General features: G+C 33.0%; 2 protein-coding genes across 3 annotated transcripts in view; one reads left to right on the top strand and one right to left on the bottom strand.

Annotated features, from left to right (window-relative positions):
• The window catches only part of LOC118192441 (aldehyde dehydrogenase, dimeric NADP-preferring-like), a 150,528-nt gene that overhangs the window by 51,629 nt on the left and 75,279 nt on the right, over positions 1 to 23,620 (bottom strand). For both annotated transcript variants that reach the window (XM_085818520.1, XM_035363407.2), the window contains exons 7-10: positions 15,914 to 16,144; positions 12,358 to 12,484; positions 8,692 to 8,762; positions 8,239 to 8,354 (exon numbers count right to left, since the gene is read on the bottom strand). In XM_085818520.1, coding sequence (XP_085674646.1) covers positions 8,239 to 8,354; positions 8,692 to 8,762; positions 12,358 to 12,484; positions 15,914 to 16,144 — 545 coding nt within the window. The remainder of the gene's footprint in view (positions 1 to 8,238; positions 8,355 to 8,691; positions 8,763 to 12,357; positions 12,485 to 15,913; positions 16,145 to 23,620) is intronic.
• Positions 1,168 to 3,904, top strand: LOC146996780 (protein KRI1 homolog). The gene is made up of 2 exons (XM_085817953.1): positions 1,168 to 1,352; positions 2,627 to 3,904. Exons 1-2 carry the CDS (start codon positions 1,168 to 1,170, stop codon positions 3,147 to 3,149), a joined length of 708 nt encoding a protein of 235 aa, XP_085674079.1. The 3' UTR covers positions 3,150 to 3,904.

Here is a 23,620-nt window from a genome sequence, read left to right as displayed (position 1 = left end):
TCGGTCTATTCGAATCAGCTAGTAGGTATTAGGGCGCAAGTGCCTCTAAAAACTTTCATATCGATCTGGAACTAGCTTCTGAAACCAAGGAAGTTAAACTATTTTATCTTTACATGGACACGGGTCGTTTATTTAGTAGAAGTGTTCTGGAATTCCCTCATCTGCAGTCTACAGTTAATTACGTAACCTTTTACGCCTCATTTTCAAAGCAAGTCGCCGCCATTTCTTATCAGATTGATTGTTTCTTTCAATACTGGCATACAATTACATAGAATTTTTACCAGATATTTCAATTTTATGCCCTAGGGCCATTCGCGGTAATTAAACCAATTAGGATGCAATGGTACCCCTCACCCGAAAGCGAAAGTACAGAAAAGGCAAAGTCAAGGGCTAAATTCATCAACTTATTCTAGGCCCACGAACGGCCGAGCGGTAAAGTTGCTGAACGCTGGTAGTTCGGTTCGCGGTTCAAATCCAGCGAACGGGCTCTGTTGAGTATAGCAATGTTCATCTACATTCAACCAGTGTAACATTAATTTTCCTTTTAGGTTTGCTTGAGTGGCAACAGCTGTAAAATGTTAAGTTGGTAGAATAAACACGTTTGGTTGTGTTTAAATTTTTGAGAGATTATTTAGGTAGAAATGAGCTGATGAATGGATAGAATGGTGTACATTTATTGTCGTATCTAACATTTGATGACCCTCAGTACGTGATTAAGTATAAGAGGTGAGTACTTTATATAAGAAATAATTGAATTTTGGTTTTGGTTTGCAATGGAGCATCTTGTTAAGAAGCGATCTCCGTTACGAACATCGTTTACTAAGACATATAAAAGTTTAATGTCTCTGTTTGATGATGAAAATATAGAAATAAATTATGTTAAATGAAATTAGCTACTTTAGAACGCATTAGTGCTAGTTTAATGACTCTTGATAACGAAATTTTAGAATTTGCATTAAGTGCAAACGATAATGATAAAAGTTATTCTGATGAATTTGAATCTGTAGAAGAATATAAAGTCAAATTTGATAAAGCTATAGTTTGCGTCAATTCTTTTATAGAAAGTAAATCACAGCCAAACAGGAATATATTAGGTAATGAGAAATCAAAAATAAAACTTCCCAAACTTGAACTATTGAAATTTAGCGGTGAAGTTAAAGAATGGTTATGAGTCAGTTTAAACGAATTCATGATCATAAAGAAATGGAATTGGAAGACAAATTCCAATACTTAATACAATGTATGTCGCCAGTTGCAAGAGCGAAAGAGATTATCGACAGCTACCCACCTACGGCAGAAAATTATTCAAAAGCGATTGAAAGCCTTAAAGCAAAATTTGGCCGTAAGGAATTGTTAGTGGAATACTATGTTCGTGAACTATTAACTTTAGTTATTAAAAATGCTACCAAATTAAGGCTTAGTATCACTCAATTATATGATAAACTTGAATCCCACCTCAGACCTTTAGAATTTATTGGGATGATATTAGACAAATATTCAGCAATGCTCTTTCCGCTTGTGGAGTCGTGTATTCCAGAAGACGTGTTGAGAGTTTGGTTGAGAAACTCAGTAAATTAAGAGAAATCATAAAGTTCAAGACTGAACCAACTTTTAAATTTTCTAAGGGCTGAGGTCGAAGGGGAGAAAGAATAACTCTAGTAAAGTCAGGTATGAAGCAAAGTGATCCCTATACAAAAATTCATAAGGATAAGGAAGATATTACTATACCTACTGCAAGCAATTTGTTTTCGGGAGCAAAAGAAATAAATAACAATAATTTTGTAAATTGTATCTTCTGTGAAAAATCTCATCAAAACAAAGATTGCTACAAAGCACAAAATTTAAGTCATGATGAAAAATTGAAGATTATGAAAGAGAAAGAAATGTTGCTTTAAGTGTTTGAAAACAAACCATCGAGCTGAAAATTGTAAAAGTAAAGTTCTATGCATGTTTTGTAGTAGGAAGCATTACATTGTTTGTTGTCCACAATTTAAGCATAAATCAAAAGCTCCTGTCGAGTGCAATCAAGAAAATTGTGAAATTAACACTCTTTCTTCAACAGGCACTTCAGGAAGAGTTTTGGTTCAAACTTCAGTAGTTGCCATTCAGCATGAAGGAAAGAAACTTCATCTTCGAGCGTTGATAGATACTGGATCTGAATATTCATATGTTTTAAAATCAATAGTAGAATCTTTAGGAATAAGATCAAAAGCTCATAAAAAATTAACACATGTTGTGTTTGGAGGAAGAACATCTGATATGAATCATAAATGTTATAAAATAAATGTTGAGAATCTGCGTACTGGTTAAAGCTGCAAGATTCCTGTGTTAGATCAGCGTATAATTTGTGGATCTATACCTAGTCTACAGAAAGGACCTTGGATATCAGAATTAGCTGGAAAGGGAATTCATATCACAGGATGTTGATTGTGTCAACCCACAGATTGATCTTTTGATAGGCTCAGACTTTGCAGGAAATATTTATACAGGAAAAATACAGAAATTAAGTACAAGCATTTTTGCATGGAAACACTGCTCGGATGGGTTTTGATGGGTAAATCGTCAACAACTGGAGGGGGAAATTCTATTGCTGCTGTTGTTACCTACCTCTTAATTCACAATGAAGATATCAGAAACCTTTGGGAATTAGAAGCATTACAGATCCCTTTGAATTGAAATCTAGAAGTGAAATTGATAAGGTTGTAAATGATAATTTTACAGCAAATTTAAGAGAAGATAAAAATGCTGATTACTTAAAATGTTTAAAAGGTCAAGAAAAAGAAATACCAAAAGATGTTAAGAAAGAAATATCCTTTTTGACGAAGTTTAGAAATGATCCAAACCTGGATGAGAATAAGAAAATTTTAAAAGATTTTATTTTAGGTAAGAAGTGTAAAGGAAAATATAAAAATGGTGAGATTCCGACTTATGAAGAAACACATATTGCAGTGTCAAGTGATGATGAAAAAGATATGAAAAGGCAAAAATTGGTTGAACGTAAGTATATTTTCCGATTTAAAGAGCCGGATTCAAAATTCATTAAACGATATCCAAAGATTATTGAAGATTCTCTCAGACGTGTTGATAATAAAAGAAAGAAGAAGCGTGAAAAATACGTTGAAAGAATAAAAAAGAAGAAAGAGCAGTGAAAGATTTAAAGAGAAACGAACTTGAAGAAAATTTTTTAAAGTTGAAAGAAGAGCCTGGTCAAAATGAATTGAACCTTAACGAAAATTATATTGAAAGTGATTGCGATCCGGAAAATGTTGACCAGAAAACGAAAGATCTTTTTAATGATGATTATTATGCTATTCAAGAAGAAGTATGTTCAAAATTTCCGTATGATGAGGATTCCGATAACGAAGATTGGAACGATAGGATTGGACCAAGTAAAAGTGACGAGTGTGGTGAAGAACAGCTTGAAAAAAGTGCTTCTGAAACATCAGGTTTTGAGATTACAAATTCCAAAATTTATACTAAATCACAGGTTAAGAAAGAAATAATTGAGTCAACTCACACAGGAAGGATAAAGGTTAGAATGAAATCCTTATTTCATAAAGTAATTTCTAAACCTAAACTAATTTGTGATCCAGATGGCAAAAAGTTTGACGACTATTTGGATGAGTGCTATAGATTAGATTATGAAGTGGTCGAGCTATAAAAGTGCCTTCTAAATTTAAGGACTTTGAACTTTAAAATAGACTTTTAAGTGAACTTTAAAATAGACTTTTCAGTGATCTTTAAAATAGACTTTTAAGTGAACTTCGAAATGGACTTTATATTAAATTTTGGTTTAATTGAATATTTGTTTTGATAAATATCCTGTTATCAAAAGGTGGAAGTATGTTAAGTATAGCACTGTTCATCTACATTCATACAGGATAATATTAATTTCCTTTTTAGTTTTGCTTTGAGTGGTAACAGCTGTAAAATGTTATTAAGTTAGTAGAATAAACATGTTTGTGTTTAAATTTTTGAGATATTATTTAGTTAGAAATAAGTTTATGAATGTACAAAATGGTATACATTTACTGTCGTATCTAATACGAGTTAAGCGATTTTGAATGTGGTCTAAAAGTTGGAACTCGTGATATTGAGTCATAGTATTTCTGAGGTAGAGGCGAAATTTAAATTTCCACATATGACAATTTAAAAAATGCCATGACAGCAAGATTTTTGTCTAAATTTTGAATTTATTACTACACTATTGCTGTAAAACGACTCTGGACTAATATCAGCTAGAAAGAAGCCTTATCAGCTTCAGATATCCAGAATCATTTCTTGCGATAGGAAGAAAAAAATGCTCAAGCAGCATCGGGATTTAATGCTGATGCCTCATGGAATATCAGGGTGAAGATTGTTGAATTGTTCCTTCTTCCTTTACTGGCCTTAAGGGTTAATACCCAACCAAACTATCTCCGATGAATACATAACACAGTGCTATATTGTTTGCCTGGGCTGTTTAATTTTTCTTTCAAATTTATGTTATTATTAAGTTATATATTAAGCAATTTAAAAGCAATAAATGCAGGCTGGTTTCAGTTATTATTAACTGGCAGTTAGAGCAATGGAATTACATTAACTGAACTCATTAAAATTGTATATTGTTTTCCCTTTTTAACTGTTTTAGGCGGCTAGCATTAAAAAATTATGAAGAATCTGTATGCATGTAGGTTCCTCTCATCGTGAAAAAAGCGGCATCTAGAGCTACCAGATCTTGAACACACCTAGTCCACCAGACGAAAATGTGCGCATCGATGACCCAATTTTGAATTTCAAATTTGTTTTGTATTTACTTCGTATTTTGGGCGAATTTAATGAACTTTTCATTAAAATCTCAGCGATGTAAAAGCTTCGTGTTGCCACCCGGCAAACCGTAAAGCATTTAAGTTTACAATTTAATTTAAAAACTATGAGAGAAATGTGTTACCATTCGGCAAAATGCAATATATTCATCCTTCGAATTTAATCGCATTATGGAAAAACGACACCTAAAGTCACCAAATTTTGAATGCACATAGTTTTCCACCCGAATATGTATGTCTATACGTTATCCGAATATGTAAATTCTTAGTTCAAAATTCGAAGCCCGAATTTTGAACTAAGAATTTGTTTTTATTTATTTCGTATTTTGTGCGAATTTAAGGAATTTATTAAAAACTCTGAGACATAAAAGCTTCACGTTTCCACTCGGCAAGAGGTAAGATATTTACGTTTCGAATTTAATCAGAGAACTCAGCTATGTAAAGAAGTGTACTGCCACCCGACAAAGCCGAATATATTTGTCTTTCAAAATTAATCAACAAACTTAGCGATTTAAAAAAAAAAAAAAACATGTTGCAACTGCCCGAATCAAAATATTTTTATCCTCTACCCTGCAGTCCCTTCTTGTTTAGCAAAACATAAGGTATTTAATGTTTCTTTCAAACTGATTCTGCTTAGAAATTCAGTGATTTAAAAGAAATGAGACTCAGATTCATTTCAAATATTATTACTTCCTACATGGGGCCGTGAAATTACATTAGTTGAATTCATTAAAGTTTTCGTAGTTTGCTTCTTCTACAATAAATATTTTAGGCGGCTGCTTGCTCGGGCAGATTTAGAGAATTTAGAGATGTATTGTAACTGTTAGCTTGTTTTAATGTTTAATTGTGAAAAAAATGCAACGTAATAAATTTTAAGAGATTTAATTGCAAATAATTAACTAGTGTTTGTTAAAGATGAGAAAAGACAAATCAGATATATTTCTCGCTTAGCAGATTTTATAACAAGAATGTAACAATCAGGAAAATTAATTGGAGTAATCCATACACGGATTTTTATATATTTATTTTAGTATACAGTATGGCCCACCAAAACCGCCCAAACTCTGCACAGCCAGATTCCTCTCTTCGAATGCATAAAAATGCTCAGACAACTCTACTTGTACGTTCCATAGTTTTTGAGATAAATGCGAAAGAGTAGTATGACTACATACCCTGTGCAAGGGGAAAAACCTTTATTAGAAACATCAACAACGGTATTTGCATATGTTTGCACATGAAAATGCTCAAAAAGTCCACCGCGCATATCGAGGAATGCATGCGTGCGCATTGGAAAGGTTAACTGCACACACGTTACAGGAGCGTGGTGTCCATTAAACCTTTCCGGCACGCTACTTTTTAAAGTCGGAGTTTTGATGAAAAAAAAAAAAAAAAAAAAAAGTAGGCAGTCTAATTAGGCCTAGAGGAATACACAAGTAAAATTTTGTGAAGATAGCACTTATCGTTTTAATTCTGTGGGGGGGGGGCAAAGTGGCACACTGATTGAATAGAGCTTCGAAAAGAGTGCTGAAACGAGCATTGTTGTCAATGAACTGACCGATGAGATGCAGAGAAACAAAGAATACAGACTCTCAGTTGTCCTAGATTATCGGTGAGCCCGTCTGGCCACACCTAGGGTTCGCCGTTTGATTTTAGGCAAGATTTCAAGGTAAACATTTAAATTTAAAAATAATATAGAATAAGGAAATTAGCATACAGCCAAAAAAATAACACAGAAATTTCTTTTCAAACAATTCTTTTTATACCCTAAAAAAATCTGGAAGATTTCTTTGAAAAATGAGGGTTTTAAAAAACTAAACATGGCTAAAATATATGGACTGGTTTGTGTTGAGCTGCCATCTACTATAAATAAAGAAGGTTCAGAGTAACCTATAGTAACCTATAAATCCTTTCTCATTCAATTTTTCTGTGCGTACAGAAGGAAATTTTCAGGTGTATCCAGACCGGACACACTGTGCCGCAAAGGGTTAAAGTATATACAGCGCTAAGAGCAACTAAGTTTCTTTCTGTAGTAAATAGTTCTCGATATCCGAAAGAAGAGGTATCCTTCAGGTGGCCACATATGAAGAAATCTAAAGGTGTCTGGTGATTGTGGCGGCCTAAAATTGGACCCCCATGTCCAGTCTAACGGTCTATGTATTCCATATCCAACTAATCACCCACAGGAGCGCTGAAATGCGCCGGAGCTCCATCATGTTGGAACCATAGACCATGTATTGCCTCTAAGGGTATCTGGGAAATCGGTTAATAAATCATAGATAAATACCAAATACGAATGTTCCAAGAGCCGTTCAGGGAGCTGGATATGGTCAAACTATGGGGTTGTCTAAGTATGCCGGTACACACATTTACAGACCAGTGGGCCTGATGTCTCTACGAGCGGACTGCATGAGGATTGGACTCTGACCATATATGGCTTTGCCATTATTGAAGAGAAGCATGCTTCAAACGTCCACAAGTTATGTGCAATGAAAGCATTATCGGCTTCCTGTTGTTTCAATTGCCATTCAAGTCAATACGTCTCTAAAAGTCACAAGAGTGTAGACTTTTGCTCAGTTGCGTAGGGAAATGGGTATAGTCTCTCAAAGTAATAGCCTGTGCATAATACTGCTATTCACATTCAGCTGCTTGGTTTGGCGCATGTGCTCAGCTCGGGAGTTGATTCACCCGCAGAAGTATTGCACCTTCCTGTGATGCAGTAAGCCCTTCGTGCGTTCTTCCATTAACATCGTGGAGACTGTGTGTCGGTTTGACGCTTCTAGTTTTTTCAGTATGTCATCCAACTTACTGATGACTTTGCCATCGGGAGGATGGCATGATAAATAACGACAGGCATACTACCATGCAGTTTGTAAGGCATTTACCATTCCATTGACACAAGATAAAGTACATATCTTAATATTCACGAATGGAATACATTATCCCTAGATGCAGCCTTTTCAATACGATTCAAACGACAGCTTGACATCAGTCTACGGCGATCACATACATGCCTAGATATCAATGGTGGACGAGTTCAAGTTTCCAATAAAGTTCCTTTTCCTTGCACCGGGTATGATGTCATACTCTTCCTTCCCATTTATCTCGAAAACTGTGAATCGTACAAGTACAGTTCTTCGGACATTTTTCATGAATTTCAAGAGAGGAAAATGGCTGCACAGTATATAGGCGATACCCTGTATATTTTAAGATATTTTTAAAACTTATGAAATATGATACTTACAGTTTTTTGCGATTACAATACTTCTTTTACTTCGTAGAAGGAAGTAAAAGTGTAATACTAACTTTTATTTCGTACAAGGAAGTGAGAGCGTACAATTTTGTCTAATTCAGTTTAAAGAATTATTCGCTGTCTTATCATTTAAAATAACTCTTTTATACAAAGTGAGAGTATAATTTTTATAAGAAAAAATACCTGAGAGATGAACCATGGTGTCGTTAACACACATACTTCCGCTAGACGTTGAACTGAGAAACATATCTAATACCTTCTTACTTGAAGCGAAAAGATATAAAGTCAAGGGCTTCTCCCTGAAAGGTAAATGATAACATTTTTGAGATTTTAAGATGTGATAAGAAGGATAGATGCCGATTTGCGTAAACAATACGACATAATTCTAATAAAGAAACGTATTACTTAATTTTTTTTTCAAGTTTAGCCAATTAACTTTAAAATACACATAGTTTGATAACTTTAAATTCTTTTTTTACAGTTAAGCATTAAAACTTACTTCTTTTTATTATTTTTTAAAGCGGAACAAAATTTTATCCGAATGAAGGAAAACTATTTTAAAATAAAAAAATAAATTCTAAAATACTTAAAAAATTATTTTAAATAGTAAGCTTAAAAGTTTGTTTGAAATATTACCTTTTATTGATGAAATTTATTGCTTCTTCTGGACTATTGACGGTGATGATTGGTAAAATGGGTCCAAATATCTAAAAAAATAAAGATTTAATAGCACTAAAACAAAGAAATAAGTATAAATGTTTATAAGAAAATACTTTTTAAACAGATTACATATATTTTATAAATCCTTGTGCAAAAATTGCATTGCACAAGAAACTTACATGCGTTAAATTCCAAATAAATTGATGCAAATCCTTATTATTCAGCTGTTACAGTTATAATTTAAATTTGCTATATAATGTGTACAATGCATACTTTTTGCTGCAAATAGGAAACCTATGTATGCAACTCAGACAGCCAGCCGACTATTAGAGCCCGGCTTCGATTTTCACAGCTTTTGAGCGAAATCATAGTACCAGCCAGAGCCCCGAATAAAATGAGTTCCGATATTTTGTATTATAACTGATTTGGAGTATTATTAGAAAAGTTAGCAGTACCATTAATTTTTAATTTAACTAATGTTTTCATTTACTTCTACACATTTAATTGCTCGTTACTTATTGTTTTATTAACTCTCATTTTATTTATATTGTTCACTCTTTGCAATGGCCTGCCACAGAGCTTCGGTACTTCTGCTTGTAGAAATTAAACCCTGGTAAAACTAAATAAGAATATTCTGTGGTGATGTTTCAAGCAAAAGTACACAAATGATTGAAGTATACTGCCATTCCTCTCATTTACAAATTCGCATTCCATTTTATTTTTTCCCTCTAAAAATGGATGACAAAATGACTATGCTCTGTTTGACATTTTAAAAAGTAGTTTGCCAATGCCAAGGTTTGTCACAAGCCTATGGATGCATGGTGTCCGAAAAGTACTAATAATGGCATTTGTGCCAGAACGTATTGATATATATTAACACTTATCCTTTCCGAATCCAGAACGTAAGAGAATTTTATTGCACCACTTTTCATTAGAAAGGAAAACCACATTTCCCAGTGAATCTACAAGACGTATTCTAGGATGGCAGCATGCACAAAATGATCCTATTACTTCTGCTTTTTAGGAATTAAAATCGAAAATGTATTGAAAGCAAAAAGGTTTAAAACTTTATTCGTCCAAAAAAATGTCTCATAGAAGCAATATCAAACATTAATTTTGAATGTTCTCGGCAAAGTGCAAGGAAGTATTCTGCTCGATGCTATATAATATAGGGGTTTAAAGAGATCATTAATTAATTAATTACAATAACGGTGTAAATGTATATAAAATTATTACTCAAGTGTATTTTAGAGCATGTGAAATGAGCAGTTGAGAGATTGCATTAACTTTAGATATTATTGAACATAAAATCAAGAAATAATTTATTAAAAAGTAAATATATTACTTATATCCCTTCAGATGGCGTGGTTTATCTATGAGATATCAGGAACAGATAAACGTAACGATATTAAATGAAAGGTTAAATCGTTGAGTTAGTTAAGCAAGGTACTGTTTTAAACTAAAAGAAAAAAACTTACGCCATATCTAATGACAACTCTGAAAATCATGCAGTAAGGATGATAAATGAAGAATCTTAAGCTTTTCCGAATGGCAACTATTGTCAGATAGTAAGGGTTGTAGGATTCTCCACTGTGTAATTCTAAGTTACCGTTGAAAGTGAAGAATCTTAAGAACTGATAAGTGAATAATCGCTTGAGTTCGCGTAAGAGGAAACAACAAAACAGAAGGCTAAAATAACCCTTTATTATTCCAATCAAGTGTAACAAAACTCCGTTTGGGAGTTGTACAATAAAGCCAACACTTAGGCTTGAACTTAAGACACTAAGAATTAAACTAAACTAATCATAACTAAAGAGATATAGCCGAAGCTATCAAAATTCTAACAGAGTTGGCCCCTTAACGCTAATAGACTGCGAAGCTATCAAAGGCCTAAAGTACGGCCGAGCGTAATAATAGCTTACGAGAGAGTAGCCTAAAAAGGTGGACGCGTGCAGCCAGAATATCTGGTATCTCTCTCACTAAGACAGAAAGAACTTCGCGATTAAATATCGCTTTCTCATTAGCGTTCAGGCGTGATCTTAAAACTACGTTGTGGCCGGAAGTGGTAAGTTGAAATTAAGAACCGATAGGAAAAGAAGTTTAACGCAAAATTTAACTGTTAATAAAATTAACATAATCCTTACAGGGTAATAAATGCTCTGGTAAAATCAAAGCGAATAAACGTATTTTTAGTTAAAGATATTTTGCAAAATGAAAAAAAAAAAAAAAGTTTCTGGTATCAAAATAAGTACAGCGGAATCCCGATAATCCAAAAAAGCTTAGTTCGTGAATTCCAGTAATTAAAAATTCAGATTAATCAGAAAATTCCTCTTTCAAATTACAAGGAAAAATTTTCTGTATAACTACGTAAATACGCTTTTTAACAAAAATACATATATAGCATGTTTTGATAGAAGAAGCGAATATTATTGAAGCTATTAATTTCACACAAAGTGGCATAAACATGAATCATTTCCTACACAAAGCGGCATAAACATGAATCATGAACCTTTTAGAATTTCCAGTTTGAAATAAATCCCTTCTTTTGGGTGTATATGTCCTCCTGTCTTTAAAAATTAATTTCCAATTTATGTGGTTAACAAGAGTAATGGATTAATTTGTCTACAAAATTTCAGACGCTAAATTCAAAGCTGGTTTATTTATATTCCAGGCAATGAGAAAGCTTGCTTAGATTTACTACGAATTGCTAGACTACTAAAAATAACACTTGAAGATATTTTTCTTGGGGTTAAAAATAATAATAGGAACATCTAGCACTTTTTATTAAACGGTAGTAGTACTGTTAATCCATTTACATATGTGCGGAATGTAATGTGGAATTAGCATAAGAGTTCAATTTCGGAAAATTTTTTACTGCAGGAATTTTGTTAATGGCGCATCTATTTATTTATTATTCCTTTTATTCACGAGCAAAAAATTACTTTTTCGTAAGTAAGTAATTTCGCTAGTTGATACATATCAAATATATAAACACACATAACACTTGATGCATTTTTTAAAGAAGAATCCTTTATCGCAAAATATATTCATCTCAATTATCCTTTCTTCTTTCGACTACGCTTCATCCTTTTATTAGCATTACTATTTTCTTTGTATGTAATTGCGTTTTAAAAATGTAATGATTTTGTGTTCTGCAGAATTGATCAAGTAAATTCGTAAAGTGTTGACACATTTCGATTGTTACACATGCGTCATAAATAAATAAAATAAAATTTCAATGCAAAGATTGGAACTGGAGAAATATAAATAAAACTCAAAAAGATATGGCCTACAATCAGCACAATTTTGTAATTCACACTTACTTTGGTCATAAGCTGTGCGAGTTATCGATATTCTACCATATAAGCCATTCCAACCTTCCCAGCAAGAAAATAGATGCTAATCGTATCTTAATTTCACTTAATCATATTGCGTTATCTAAATGTTTAGACAGAATGCAAAAGCCAATTATTTAGAAAAAGAAAATTATAATTTTCTATAAATTCATATCAGCAGTAGTCAGATGCCATTGTTATATGTTATACTGCAATGTTAAATTTAGGCTCGAATGAAAGCAAGGGATGATTTATACATCTGTGTAATGTATGCATCTTGAATAACGAATATGAATGTGAAACTTACTTCCTCTTGCATGACACAGTCATCCTCCTTAACGTCCGTCAGAATTGTAGGAGCTATATATTTTTCTTTAGGATCATAGTCTCCACCAACAGCAATTTTACCACAACTCAGGAACTTAATCACTCTCCTAATAAACGTATAGAAACAAAAATAAACAAGTTAAGAAATCAGAAACTGATTAAATATATTTAATTATTATTGAAACACGTTGTTTTGAAGAAGTAATTTAATAATACTTTTTAATAATTCTTACAAAATTAAGATAATTTCAGAGGAAATTAAAGAGCTTTCTACGAATACTTTTACTGCAATACTGAACTATAAATTGAAACCCAGAGAGACATCAATTAGATGCAAACATAAATCCAACTATCCATCTCTTATATCTGCATAATGCATTCAATATTCATCTCCATTAGAAATATACTACTTTAGCGCAATTTATTTACTATATGCTTTGGTAGGCAAATAAATTGTGAACAGATTGATGCAAATGAGCTTAAGAAACACGAATAAACATAAGGGTTAGAATTTGAGTAATTTAATCAATGATACATAAACGCTATTAATCATGATTTTTAAGCATGTTTTATGTAATTTTTTTTCTTTTCCCACTCCTCTAATGTTATACATATATATATATATATATATATGTGTGTGTGTGTGTGTTTTTAAGTTCACTCTTATGTGACTTTGCTTTTGAAAGCGGTGTTTAACGCTTCCGGAATCAGTTTTTTTGAATCAATGTTTCCATATACTGGAAGTTATGCAGGATGGTCTAGTTATTTATTGATTGAACAAATATATCTATCTCATGTTATGGTAAGTAATAGTAACGATAGTAATAAAAGATAGTGTTTAATTGATCTTTTTTTTTTTTTTTTTAGAGTTAGTTTTATGGTCTACATGGCATTCAAAAATTCTTTCGAATTTTGTTTTTGACTTTCAGTATTATTAGCGTGGAATTCCATGATTTTACATAACACGGTTTTATTCAGACCAGTAGTATAGAGAAGAATCACTATAGCAACGTGTGGAATTTAAACGATTTGTTAGTCATAAAAAAATCTGATGTGAACAAACACTACATGACTTCCTCCTACGGCCTATTAAATTATGTAAATTTTTTGCTACATTTCATTTAAATTATTTCTCCGAATTTTGTTACAGATACATTTCTCATTCAAACAATTCAGTTCTCAGAAAAAAAAAAAAAATGCGTAAAAACTCAAAACATCTTCATTAGAAACTTTAAAATACAGAAAAACCTAAAGCACCAAATAGAGTTAAAAACCGTTCAAAAACAATTTTTATGTTTAAAAGTAGAGTTTAAATTAATTAAAATTAGGCAGAAAGACAGATTTTTCAGTGCACAAAACCTTTGACCCGACTCGGCAAGAAGACACTGAAGTTGGTACAGAAACTGAATTTAATTCACTACGCTACTAAGATTCAAATGTAAACAAATGGCGGCGGCGTTAGTCTTAGTGAAACTTAAACAACTTTAAATTGTCGATAATTCTACAAATATTGCATGCAGATTAACTAAAGGCATAAAAACCTTAACTGGAACATAAGAGCAATATAATTCAATCACTTTTAAAGCAAAAAATGCACAATTTACCAACATATAAGAATAAAAAAAAAACTGATGCGGCCGATTGCAACGAAAACCGGTTGTGAAGAAATAGAGTTAATAGCAATCCCATAGATAAAATTTCAATATTCTACGGCTACTCGTTTTTGAGTTATGCTAGATACACACATACGCACGTATATACGTACAGACGTCATGAAAAAATCTCTTTTGAATCCATTTTAAATCCATTTCACAATCCGTCTTTGGGAAAAGAGTCCTTTATTCTGTCAGTACGTACACATGTAACGCAAAAACATCATTCAAATAGAATCGAGAGAGATCAAAATGGATATTTTCGTTGAACTATGATACCCGAAATTGTTCGCGATTGCAATACTTTCTTTCCTTCGCACAAGGAAGTAAACAGTTGTATTACAAGCTTTAAGAATTATCTCTAATACACTAGAGTTTAATTTCCTTTCAAAGAGAATCATTTAAGGATAAACTGCTTTGAGCTTTGATATGCAGAATCAATAAGACGTAATAAAAGCAACTCATAAAAGTAATTTACTTTGTGCTTTTCCTGATGCGGTATTGTTTTCTTTATTAAACTTGAAGTTACACACTTTATAGCCAAGTAATGTTTTGACTGTCAAATGTATATATATATCTAAATTATACCCAACTGTTTCATTATGAAAGACATTCATGATTTTATCTATAAGGAAATTATCATGTAATTCCTTTCACCTGATTGACTGACTGATACCTTATAGCCAGAAAACCACTGAGATCAGTAGTTTATCTGGCTCAATCAAATTTATGCCAGATGGGCACAATAACATAGAACTATCTTCACATAATGTCCGCCGTAAGGAGGAGCAAAGACGGATAAAGAATAGGAAGACCAGCAACGCAAGAGCTCACTAGCAAGTAACCGGCCCGGTAAAGGCGTGACTAAGTGGGAGTCATAAAATGAGTGTAGAATGCGAATAAAACTAGTGAATTTAAGAAATACACAGTACAATAAATGAGTAAGATACAAAATTAAGAATGCTAATAAACACATTAGTTACATTATTTACAGGTGGGCACTAGGTGGGAAAGTTCGGATCCCTGTTAAGGTGGGCCGCAAGTGGGCGCAGTTTGGCGTCCTCATTCAATATTTCGTAGGTAAAGATATCAAAATTTCTCATATGGTCACAGTTCAGAGCTTTCGTGAAGAATTTCCCGTTGATCTTATTCAGGTGCTCTTCTAGAGTGTCCAGTTTTAAGTCACAGCATGTAGCATTGCTCACAAAAAAGTGAGCATGGGTGATAAGCCTTAAGACTTTGTTTTACATGATTTGAAGTCTTTTTATATCCTCCTTGGTAGCCGTGCACCAGGCCGGCGACGCATAAGTCATCAATGGCCTAACTGCCGTGATATATACTAGCCTCTTTTTCCTGAGGTCTAAGCTAGAATAATTACCCAATATAGGGATGAGACTATTTACGACAGTAAAAATTTTTTTTCTGACCTCTGTTATATGATCTCCCCATTTTAATCTTTCATTTAACATTACTCCTAAATACTTCGCCTTACTAACTCTAGGAATCTCTTCAGAGAATATGAAGAGCTTGCTATTAATAGTCAACTGTATATTTTTCCTCCTCATCCTTTCACCTAGATTACACGTTTTAATTTATTTACTCAAGTTAAAGCATACAACTGCTTATTGAATCCTTTATTAATGTTTATCGCGTACTCGAATACTTTTATGAGCTTCTAAGAGTAAAACTTTTATGAATTGTAAGATGTAGATGTAGTAATGTTCAAGGCTATGGAAATTCACAGAGGAAGGGTGGAGTAATAATAAAAACAAAGAAACATGTCATATAACGGCAAGATATAATTTCAGTTTCAGATTTTAAGTTCAATTCGGTTAATAAAAATATTATCAAATTGGAATTTTGAATGAAAAACAAAATACTTGCTCAAAATGCTCAGCATTGACTATTCGCGCCAAATCAGGAGAGGTTTCAGGATCTTCACCGAAAAATTCTAATAGTACCCTTTTCGCGATCTGTATAAATTTCTTTTCTGTTTTCTTTGAGCAAAGAACATAATCTGGTGCAACACATGTTTGCCCTAAATTGAGGACTTTGCCCCACATGATCCTTTTGACTGCAAGCTCCATGTCCACATCATCATGTACGTATACAGGGCTGCGACAAAAAAACAAAATTTTGAAAACGAAGTCATTAATACTACTCTACAGTGAAATAATTTAAATGTAAATCAGTTTTTAATTTTCACGCTAACATATATGCATATTGGTATGGATTAAGTAAAAGAAAAAATATAAACATTTATTAGGTTAACGGCTGTTAATAACAGTATATTATTTTTAAAAATAAGCGTATTATGAATAAATGACCACTATTCTTTAAAGCAATTTGTTACAAAAATTGAATGACTATCAGCAGAAATTATGAAAGTAAATGGTAAGGTACTTACGTATTAATGCAACCAAATTTTTTTTTAACAAAAGAAAAAGAATGATGACTTATAATTGCAAAAAATTATTTATTACATAACACAAATTATTACATACACTACGTTTTAATAAGGTATTTGTTCCAAACATCAATCAATAAAATTACTTTTGTTTATTTTACTCCGGTGGAAATTCACAGCAATAGCTATAAAAAGAGATTTCAACATTTGCGATTTCGTAGTAAAATATTATTTTGCCGTGTTTCCTTCCATTACAGACGAATTCTATAAGCGCATATTTTAAAACTTAGTTTAAGACAAAAATACTTTAAAAAATAAAATAAAAAAAAAAAAAAAACTGAAAAGGTTTTTGTAGTATACACACACGCGCGCGCGTGCACACTCACACACACACACACCACAAGGAAAAAAAAAAAAAAAATAGCGACTTTGCTTGCTAAAAACCGAAGAATTGCCATGGGTATTCTTGCTACAGGTTGCGTTAATACGCAAATACTGTTGGTATAAATGAATAATTACAGATACTTCAAAAATAGATCTCTCGTTGTTATTAACTTGATATTCTAAATTTGTTTCAATATTATAATATATTTGCTTAACACATACATGTAAGATAAATATGTAAAAAATATGTCAAAGATAAATTATAATTTAACTTAGCTATAGCCTCTTATCCCTCTCTATACTCTTTCTGCACTGCGTCATTTCGAAACTAATCCATGTTATATGACACTTACGTAACACTGATGATTTAAATGAAACTAAAACAACCAATAATAATTTTACAGCAGCGTTTGTTGGTAAGTTCAATAATTAATAATTATTAAATAGCTTACCTTGAATTTTCATCGACTTATAGTTACCTGGAAATATTTGAATTTGTCACAGTAAGAAGACAAAGAATTGAATAAGATTTTGACTTTATCAGGTGTTAGAACTGTTTACAATGAGTTCATTCTTTCTTAGCATCGAATACTAGTCTTTGGTTTTATTTAATCTGTTGCCCAAACGCATGGCAAAATTAAAAAAAAAATACATTACGAATTAAACATCTGGCGCGAGGGCAGCGCCATCTATGGAAAAAGATAAAATAAGGCATAAACATTTTTGAGACTGAGCATTTCTCCCACCCCCCGGGCTGAACATTCAAGTTCAGGAATGATTACTTAGGAAGAGGACAGCATTTGGAAATTGGACGTCGATAAAGTCCAGTTGACGTTTTTACTTCAACAACTCGAACTACTCCGTCTTTTCCAGGAAAAATTTCTGTGATTCTTCCAAGGAAGAAACTCCACTTGAAAGGAGGAAAAGAAACCTCTTTGTGATATATTAAGTCATTCATTTGAATATTTTTTGCACGCAAAGTCCACTTTTCTCGTAGTGCTAGTTGATTCAGATATTCCTTCTGCCATCTTGACCAAAACTGATTACGGAGCTGTTGAATCAGATGCCATCTTGACTTTAAGCAAAGAGACTTTGTTGGAGCTTTCTCAGGAGAGGAAGTTACAGGAGCACCTATTAAGAAGTGTACTGGAGTAAGCGGTTCTAAATTCTGAGGATCTGAAGAAAGAGGAGTCAGTGGCCTAGAATTTAGACATGCTTCAATCTGTATTGCTAAAGTGTTAAGTTCCTCAAAAGTTAAGATAGCTGACTTGCAAACTTTCAATAAATGTTGCTTTGCAGATTTGATTCCAGCCTCCCACAGTTCTCTAAAATGTGGAGCTGAAAGTGGGATAAAATACCATACAATAGATTCTTCAGCTGCAAAGTTTTGAATTTTAGCAGAATTGAGAAGCACTGATTGGTCTTTTATGTAGGCTGCTGCTGCTCGAAAATTCGTTCGTTATCAGAATACAGATTTACCGGTCTTCCACGTCTAGATATAAACCATCTTAAAGCCGCTAGAAAGGCATGTGTTGATAAGTCTGAAACAACCTCGAGATGAATTGCTTTAGTGGCAAAGCAATTAAAAAGAGCAGTGCACGACTTAATTCTTACTCTGCTGCGTGTCAGGTTAGGTTTTGTAATGAAAGGTCCACTAAAATCAAGTCCAACGTTAAGAAATGCTCTTCCAACACCAAATCTATCCAAAGGCAAGTCTCCCATGATGGTATCGCATGGTTGCGACTTCAGTTTTAAGCAAGTCAAACATTTAGATAGAATTCGTCGCACTGCATCTCTTTCTTCCAGAGAGTATCCAATACTTTTGACGGATACAACACAAAGTAAGTAGAGGACCAATATGTAAATGCATTTTGTGATCATATAGTATCAATAGAGTAGTGAAACGATGATTCTTTGGCATAAGAATTTGATGCTTCTGATTGTGATCTAAGTTCGAGTTTGTTAAGCGTCCTCCTACTCTAATAATTCCCTCTCCCTCAAGAAAAACATTCATTGGAATCAGTTTACTGTTTTGAGGCAGTGTTCTTGTAAGTAGTTGTACTCAAGCTTGAATTCTGATTTTTGAATGAGCTTAATTATAGATTTAGTTGCTTATTCAAGCTCTCCAGGTGATAAGACCCCTTTGAGGTTTCGACTCTGAGCTTGTATTTTGCAATTTCTAATGAATCTTAAACACCACGAAATTATTCTAATGCATTTTGAAAACAATGAGTATTTTGAAATAATTTCTAACATAGCAGTAATTTCAGGTGTATCTGAAATGATGATATTGACTGACAGAAACGATTTCTTTTCTTTGCATCTGATATCATCTACACATACTTCCTCTAGGCAGAGCGAGCATATAATGCTGATACAACCATTGAGGACCATGCCACCACAAAGTATGACGTTTCAGTTTTAATGCAGAAATACCTCTGAAGGCACAATCTGCTGGATTTTCTTGTTTTTTCACGTAATTCCATGAAGCTTCTGAAGTTATCTTGAATGTTGGATATTCTATTAACAACAAAACTTTTCCACCTTTGAGGAGATGAACTAAGCCAATCTGAAACTACTTTTGAGTCTGAATATAAAATAGTCTGATCAATGTGAATATGCTTCTTTAAGGATGTTGAAACAAATTTATAGAATCTAGAAAGAAGAAGCGCTGCACATAGTTCGAGTCTTGTAATGTTATTGTCTTTACAGAAGCAACTTTTTTTTTGAAGTAATCAATGAAACGTAGAATTTCCTATTTTAGAATATTGTTCTTAGATAAAACACTCATCATAGGCATGTTCAGACGCATCGCAAAAGCCAATTAACTAAATATTTTTAATAGAACTATTTTTCATCATGAATCGTGAAGTCTTTATTTTAGCTAAATGTTCTATTTGAGATTTAAAGAGATGCCATGCTTGGAAAATATAATTAGATAATAAATCATCCCATTCAATATTTTTCTTCCATAAATGCTGCATTAAGATTTTTAACTGAATCGTTGTAGGTGATAAAAACCCAAGAGGATCATAAATTTTCGCGATAGTTGACAGAAGTTGATGGTTTGTTAAAACACCATCCATAGGTGGGTTTATTCTAATTCTGCATACATCTTCTTTACCATCCCAAATGATTCCTAGAATTGTATGGATCTGACTTTCTTCCCTCTGCCAAAGGTCCGTTCGGCTTCTTAATTCTTGGGGTAAAAATTCAATGACTGACAGTTCATTAGATACCCATTTTCTTATTGGAAAACCGCCTTTCTTCATTAATTCGATAATTTGTGAGACTAACTGTTTTGCTTCCTCGTTATTCTTTGCTCCTGTGGGAACATCATCTACATAGGTATCTTCCAGTATGACTCTCGAAGCTTCTGGAAAACTCATTTGTTCCTCTATGGCAAGTTGTTTTAATGTCCGAATAGCCAAATATGGAACACAAGTGCCATATGTAACTGTCAGAAATTGGAATTCTTTAAACCAGTGCTCCGCAACCGGTGTGCCGCGGCACACTGGTGTGCCATGTGTAGGATATAGGTGTGCCGCAATCAAATACATGTATTTGACATTTTGCAATTTTTTATCATGTATTTAATACACAATGACAATTTTTCCCTTAATAATGTCTATTTTAAATGTTTTTATATATTTCACTGTTGTGTGGTTGTGTGTGTGATTGTAAGTGTGTCAGCATTTGAATTTTTTCGGCACTTCTTTGATAACTCGGAACTCTTTAGTGTGCCACGAAATTCCAGAAAGATTTTTTGTGCGTCGCAGGTGAGAAAAGGGGGTGGAGCACTGCTTTAAACGGTTCATCAGGATTTTCTCTCCAAAAGATTCTCTAGAAATCAACGTCATTTTTATTGACTAGGATTCAGAACATTTTCTCAATATCTCCAGTGAGTGCGATACAATGAGTTCTAAATTCCAATAGAGTCAAAACAATTCATTTTGAAGTTTTGGACCAGTACAGAGAACATCATTTATAGAAACTCCTGAATCAGACTTTGCAGAACCGTCGAATACAACCCGTAATTTGGTAGTTTCACTTTGATCTCTGGTAACTCCAAAATGAGGTAAATAGAAAATCTCTGACAATGACTTTGAAAAATCGACATTTGGAACAATCTGCATATGATTCATCGTTTGATATTCCCGCATTAAATGTATATATTAAGTTTTAAGCTCTGGATTCTGTTGAATTTTTCTTTCCAATTCAAAGAACCACTTCTTAGTTTGATTTCTTGAATCACCCAATAGAGCTTTATTCTTAAATGGGAGACTGACATCAAATCTACCATTAGAATTTCGACTAGTGTGATTTAAATAAAATGCCTCGACATCTTGCTCTTCATCATTCAGTGTACTCACTTCTGGAACCAATTCGACTTCCCAGAATTTTTTCATTAAATTTCAATGTCTACTAAAGCATGACAATTTATTAAAGAATTTTGAATTCTGTTTGAAACGGACACCCATCCTGAAATGAGGCAACCCAATTTTGAATTTAGAGCGGATGGTTGGTTTTGATTTCCCACTATCTTTCCAGTTTGAATTAAATCTAAGAATATATCCGCATCCAGAATGATATCAATTCGTCTACTTTTGTGAAAAGAAGGGTCTGCTAATTGTAACTCTTTCAAATGAGGCCAACTGAATTTTGACATATCAAAGTTCGGTAAATTTGAAGTCAGCATTTTGACTACTAAAGCCTTAACAAAACAGTCCTCGTTATTAAATTGAGGAGTACAATTTAAATTAGCTACTTTCGTAACACGTGCGGTAACCGTATCATCAAGTCCTCGAGTGTCAGACTTTTGAAATGAAAGTTTTAGTCGATTACAACACGATTCAGTGATTAAAGATGTTTGAGAACAATTATCAATTAGAGCACGGCATTTGAGAAACTGTCCTTGATTATTTTTTACTCTTATTGCAGCTGTGGCAAATAAAATTAAATTAGAATTTTTTACATTTCCTGTGAAGCAAAACTGATGCTCTTCCGGGGTACTAGCCGAAGGTTGATATAAAGGCTGATTTTGAGATAGACTGTGCTTGACTTTCAGCAGAATGTTTTTTATCAGTTCGAAAAGCATAAAGAATTGTGTGATGTTTCTGTTTACGTGCCCTGCAAGATGTAGTGAATCGACATGAGGATACACCATGATTTGGTCTCAGACAGTTAAAACAAAGGTTTGATTTTCGTATGAAGTACCAACACTCATCAATATTCATTTTAAGAAATTTCTCGCACTTCTGTAAAAGATGTAGTAATTGGAAAAGTGCACAAGAATCCTGCCTTAACTTTACACTTGTTTTAAGAGCAAAAAGTTTTGTCAATGGATTTTACTGATTTGTTAAGAATATTATAATTTCCCTTTACGCTCTGAAGGCTTCTAGCTTGTTTTTCCAAAAACGAAAGAAAATGTTTTAAAGATGGAAATGTTTTATTCTCTAGCGTTAACTCCCACTTAATTGTGAATCTTCTAGCTTATCTTGTAACGCAAATATTAGAAGAATTTCGACTAATTGATTGCATTTTAGACCAAGTGTTCTAAAATTCCGAATAACTTCATTTCATTCGGCTTTTAATCTCGTCGGTGCCTCCAATGTTTGTTGGTAAGTTCAATAATTAATAATTATTACCTTGAATTTTCAGCGACTTATAGTTACCTGGAAATACTTGAATTTGACACAGTAAAAAGAATTGAATAAGATTTTGACTTTATCAGCTGTTAGAATTGTTTGCAATGAGTTCATTCTTTCTTAGCATCGAATACTAGTCTTATTTAATCTGTTGCCACAAACACATGGCAAAATTAAAAAAATACATTACGAATTAAACATCTGGCGCGAGGGCAGCGCCATCTATAGAAAAAGATAAAATAAGGTATAAACATATTTGAAACTGAACAAGCAGTATTAATTATCCAATTAAAATGCATTCAGAAACAAAACTAAATCAGTCTGAATTAAGATTTCATCTGGAACACTAGGCACTTGTTTTCTACCCTTTAGCCTAGTGGACTGCTGCATGCTCCTCTCTTTTTATTGCAAATCTCTCAAAACTGTAAACATTTTGAAATAGGCACAAGTAATTTGTGGCCGCAAAATATTTAGAGAAATAATAATGAAAATTTAATCTGCCTCGTCTGCTAGTTTCCTATTCATTATGGACCAACATTTCAACATTCTGCGTTTTATGCCATTGATATTTCTAGGTATTTGTGCAATCAGTATTTCTACAACATCAATACTTCTAAGTATACTTGTCTTATTACATACATACATACGATTATTTTGTTATAAGAAATATTATTATGTAATCTTTCAATGCTTGCCAGAAATGGAAAGAATGAAAATAAATATCTGACAATCAAGAGGCGAAATACCCAAAACGTTCGCGCATTTGGCGACTTTTCAAAGCTTACTTTTTTTTAAAGCTCAGAGAAAGGCACAGACATTTTTGGAAACCTTTTTATCGCCACTGCGCTGTTCAAGGAAGTATATTACGCTTCTCATATTCTTTCTAGATTTTTTATCAATTTCTTGAAAACATCTGCATTTTTATAGTTTCCTATAAATTTTGTTATCAGCAATGGCCATTTAACTTGGACCATTTTCCTTGAAGTTCCTGATTTAAACTTTACCTGTTTTGTTCAAGAGGTATATTTTATAATCAAGTTTTTGCAGTTAATGACCTTACAATAACCAACTTTCCTGAAATGAATAGGGGTGCAGATTTTGGAATTGGTGTTATTTAAAACTAAATAAAAATAATTCATTCAAATAACATAA

This window comes from Stegodyphus dumicola, chromosome 6 (assembly GCF_044657685.1).
Source record: "Stegodyphus dumicola isolate Sdum_Otavi_A_Nest chromosome 6, ASM4465768v1".
In the NCBI taxonomy this organism is placed as follows: Eukaryota; Metazoa; Arthropoda; class Arachnida; order Araneae; family Eresidae; genus Stegodyphus; species Stegodyphus dumicola.
The sequence above is the reverse complement of the archived record's forward strand: the minus strand, read 5'-3'. Positions and strand labels throughout refer to the sequence as shown.

Excerpts from the sequence above, each read along its gene's own strand:
- LOC146996780 (XM_085817953.1), top strand. The coding sequence starts at position 1,168 with ATGAGTCAGTTTAAACGAATTCATGATCATAAAGAAATGGAATTGGAA. Across the intron at positions 1,353-2,626 it reads AAATTTGGCCGTAAGGAATT|ATATCAGAAACCTTTGGGAA; the intron begins GTTAGTGGAATA and ends TTCACAATGAAG.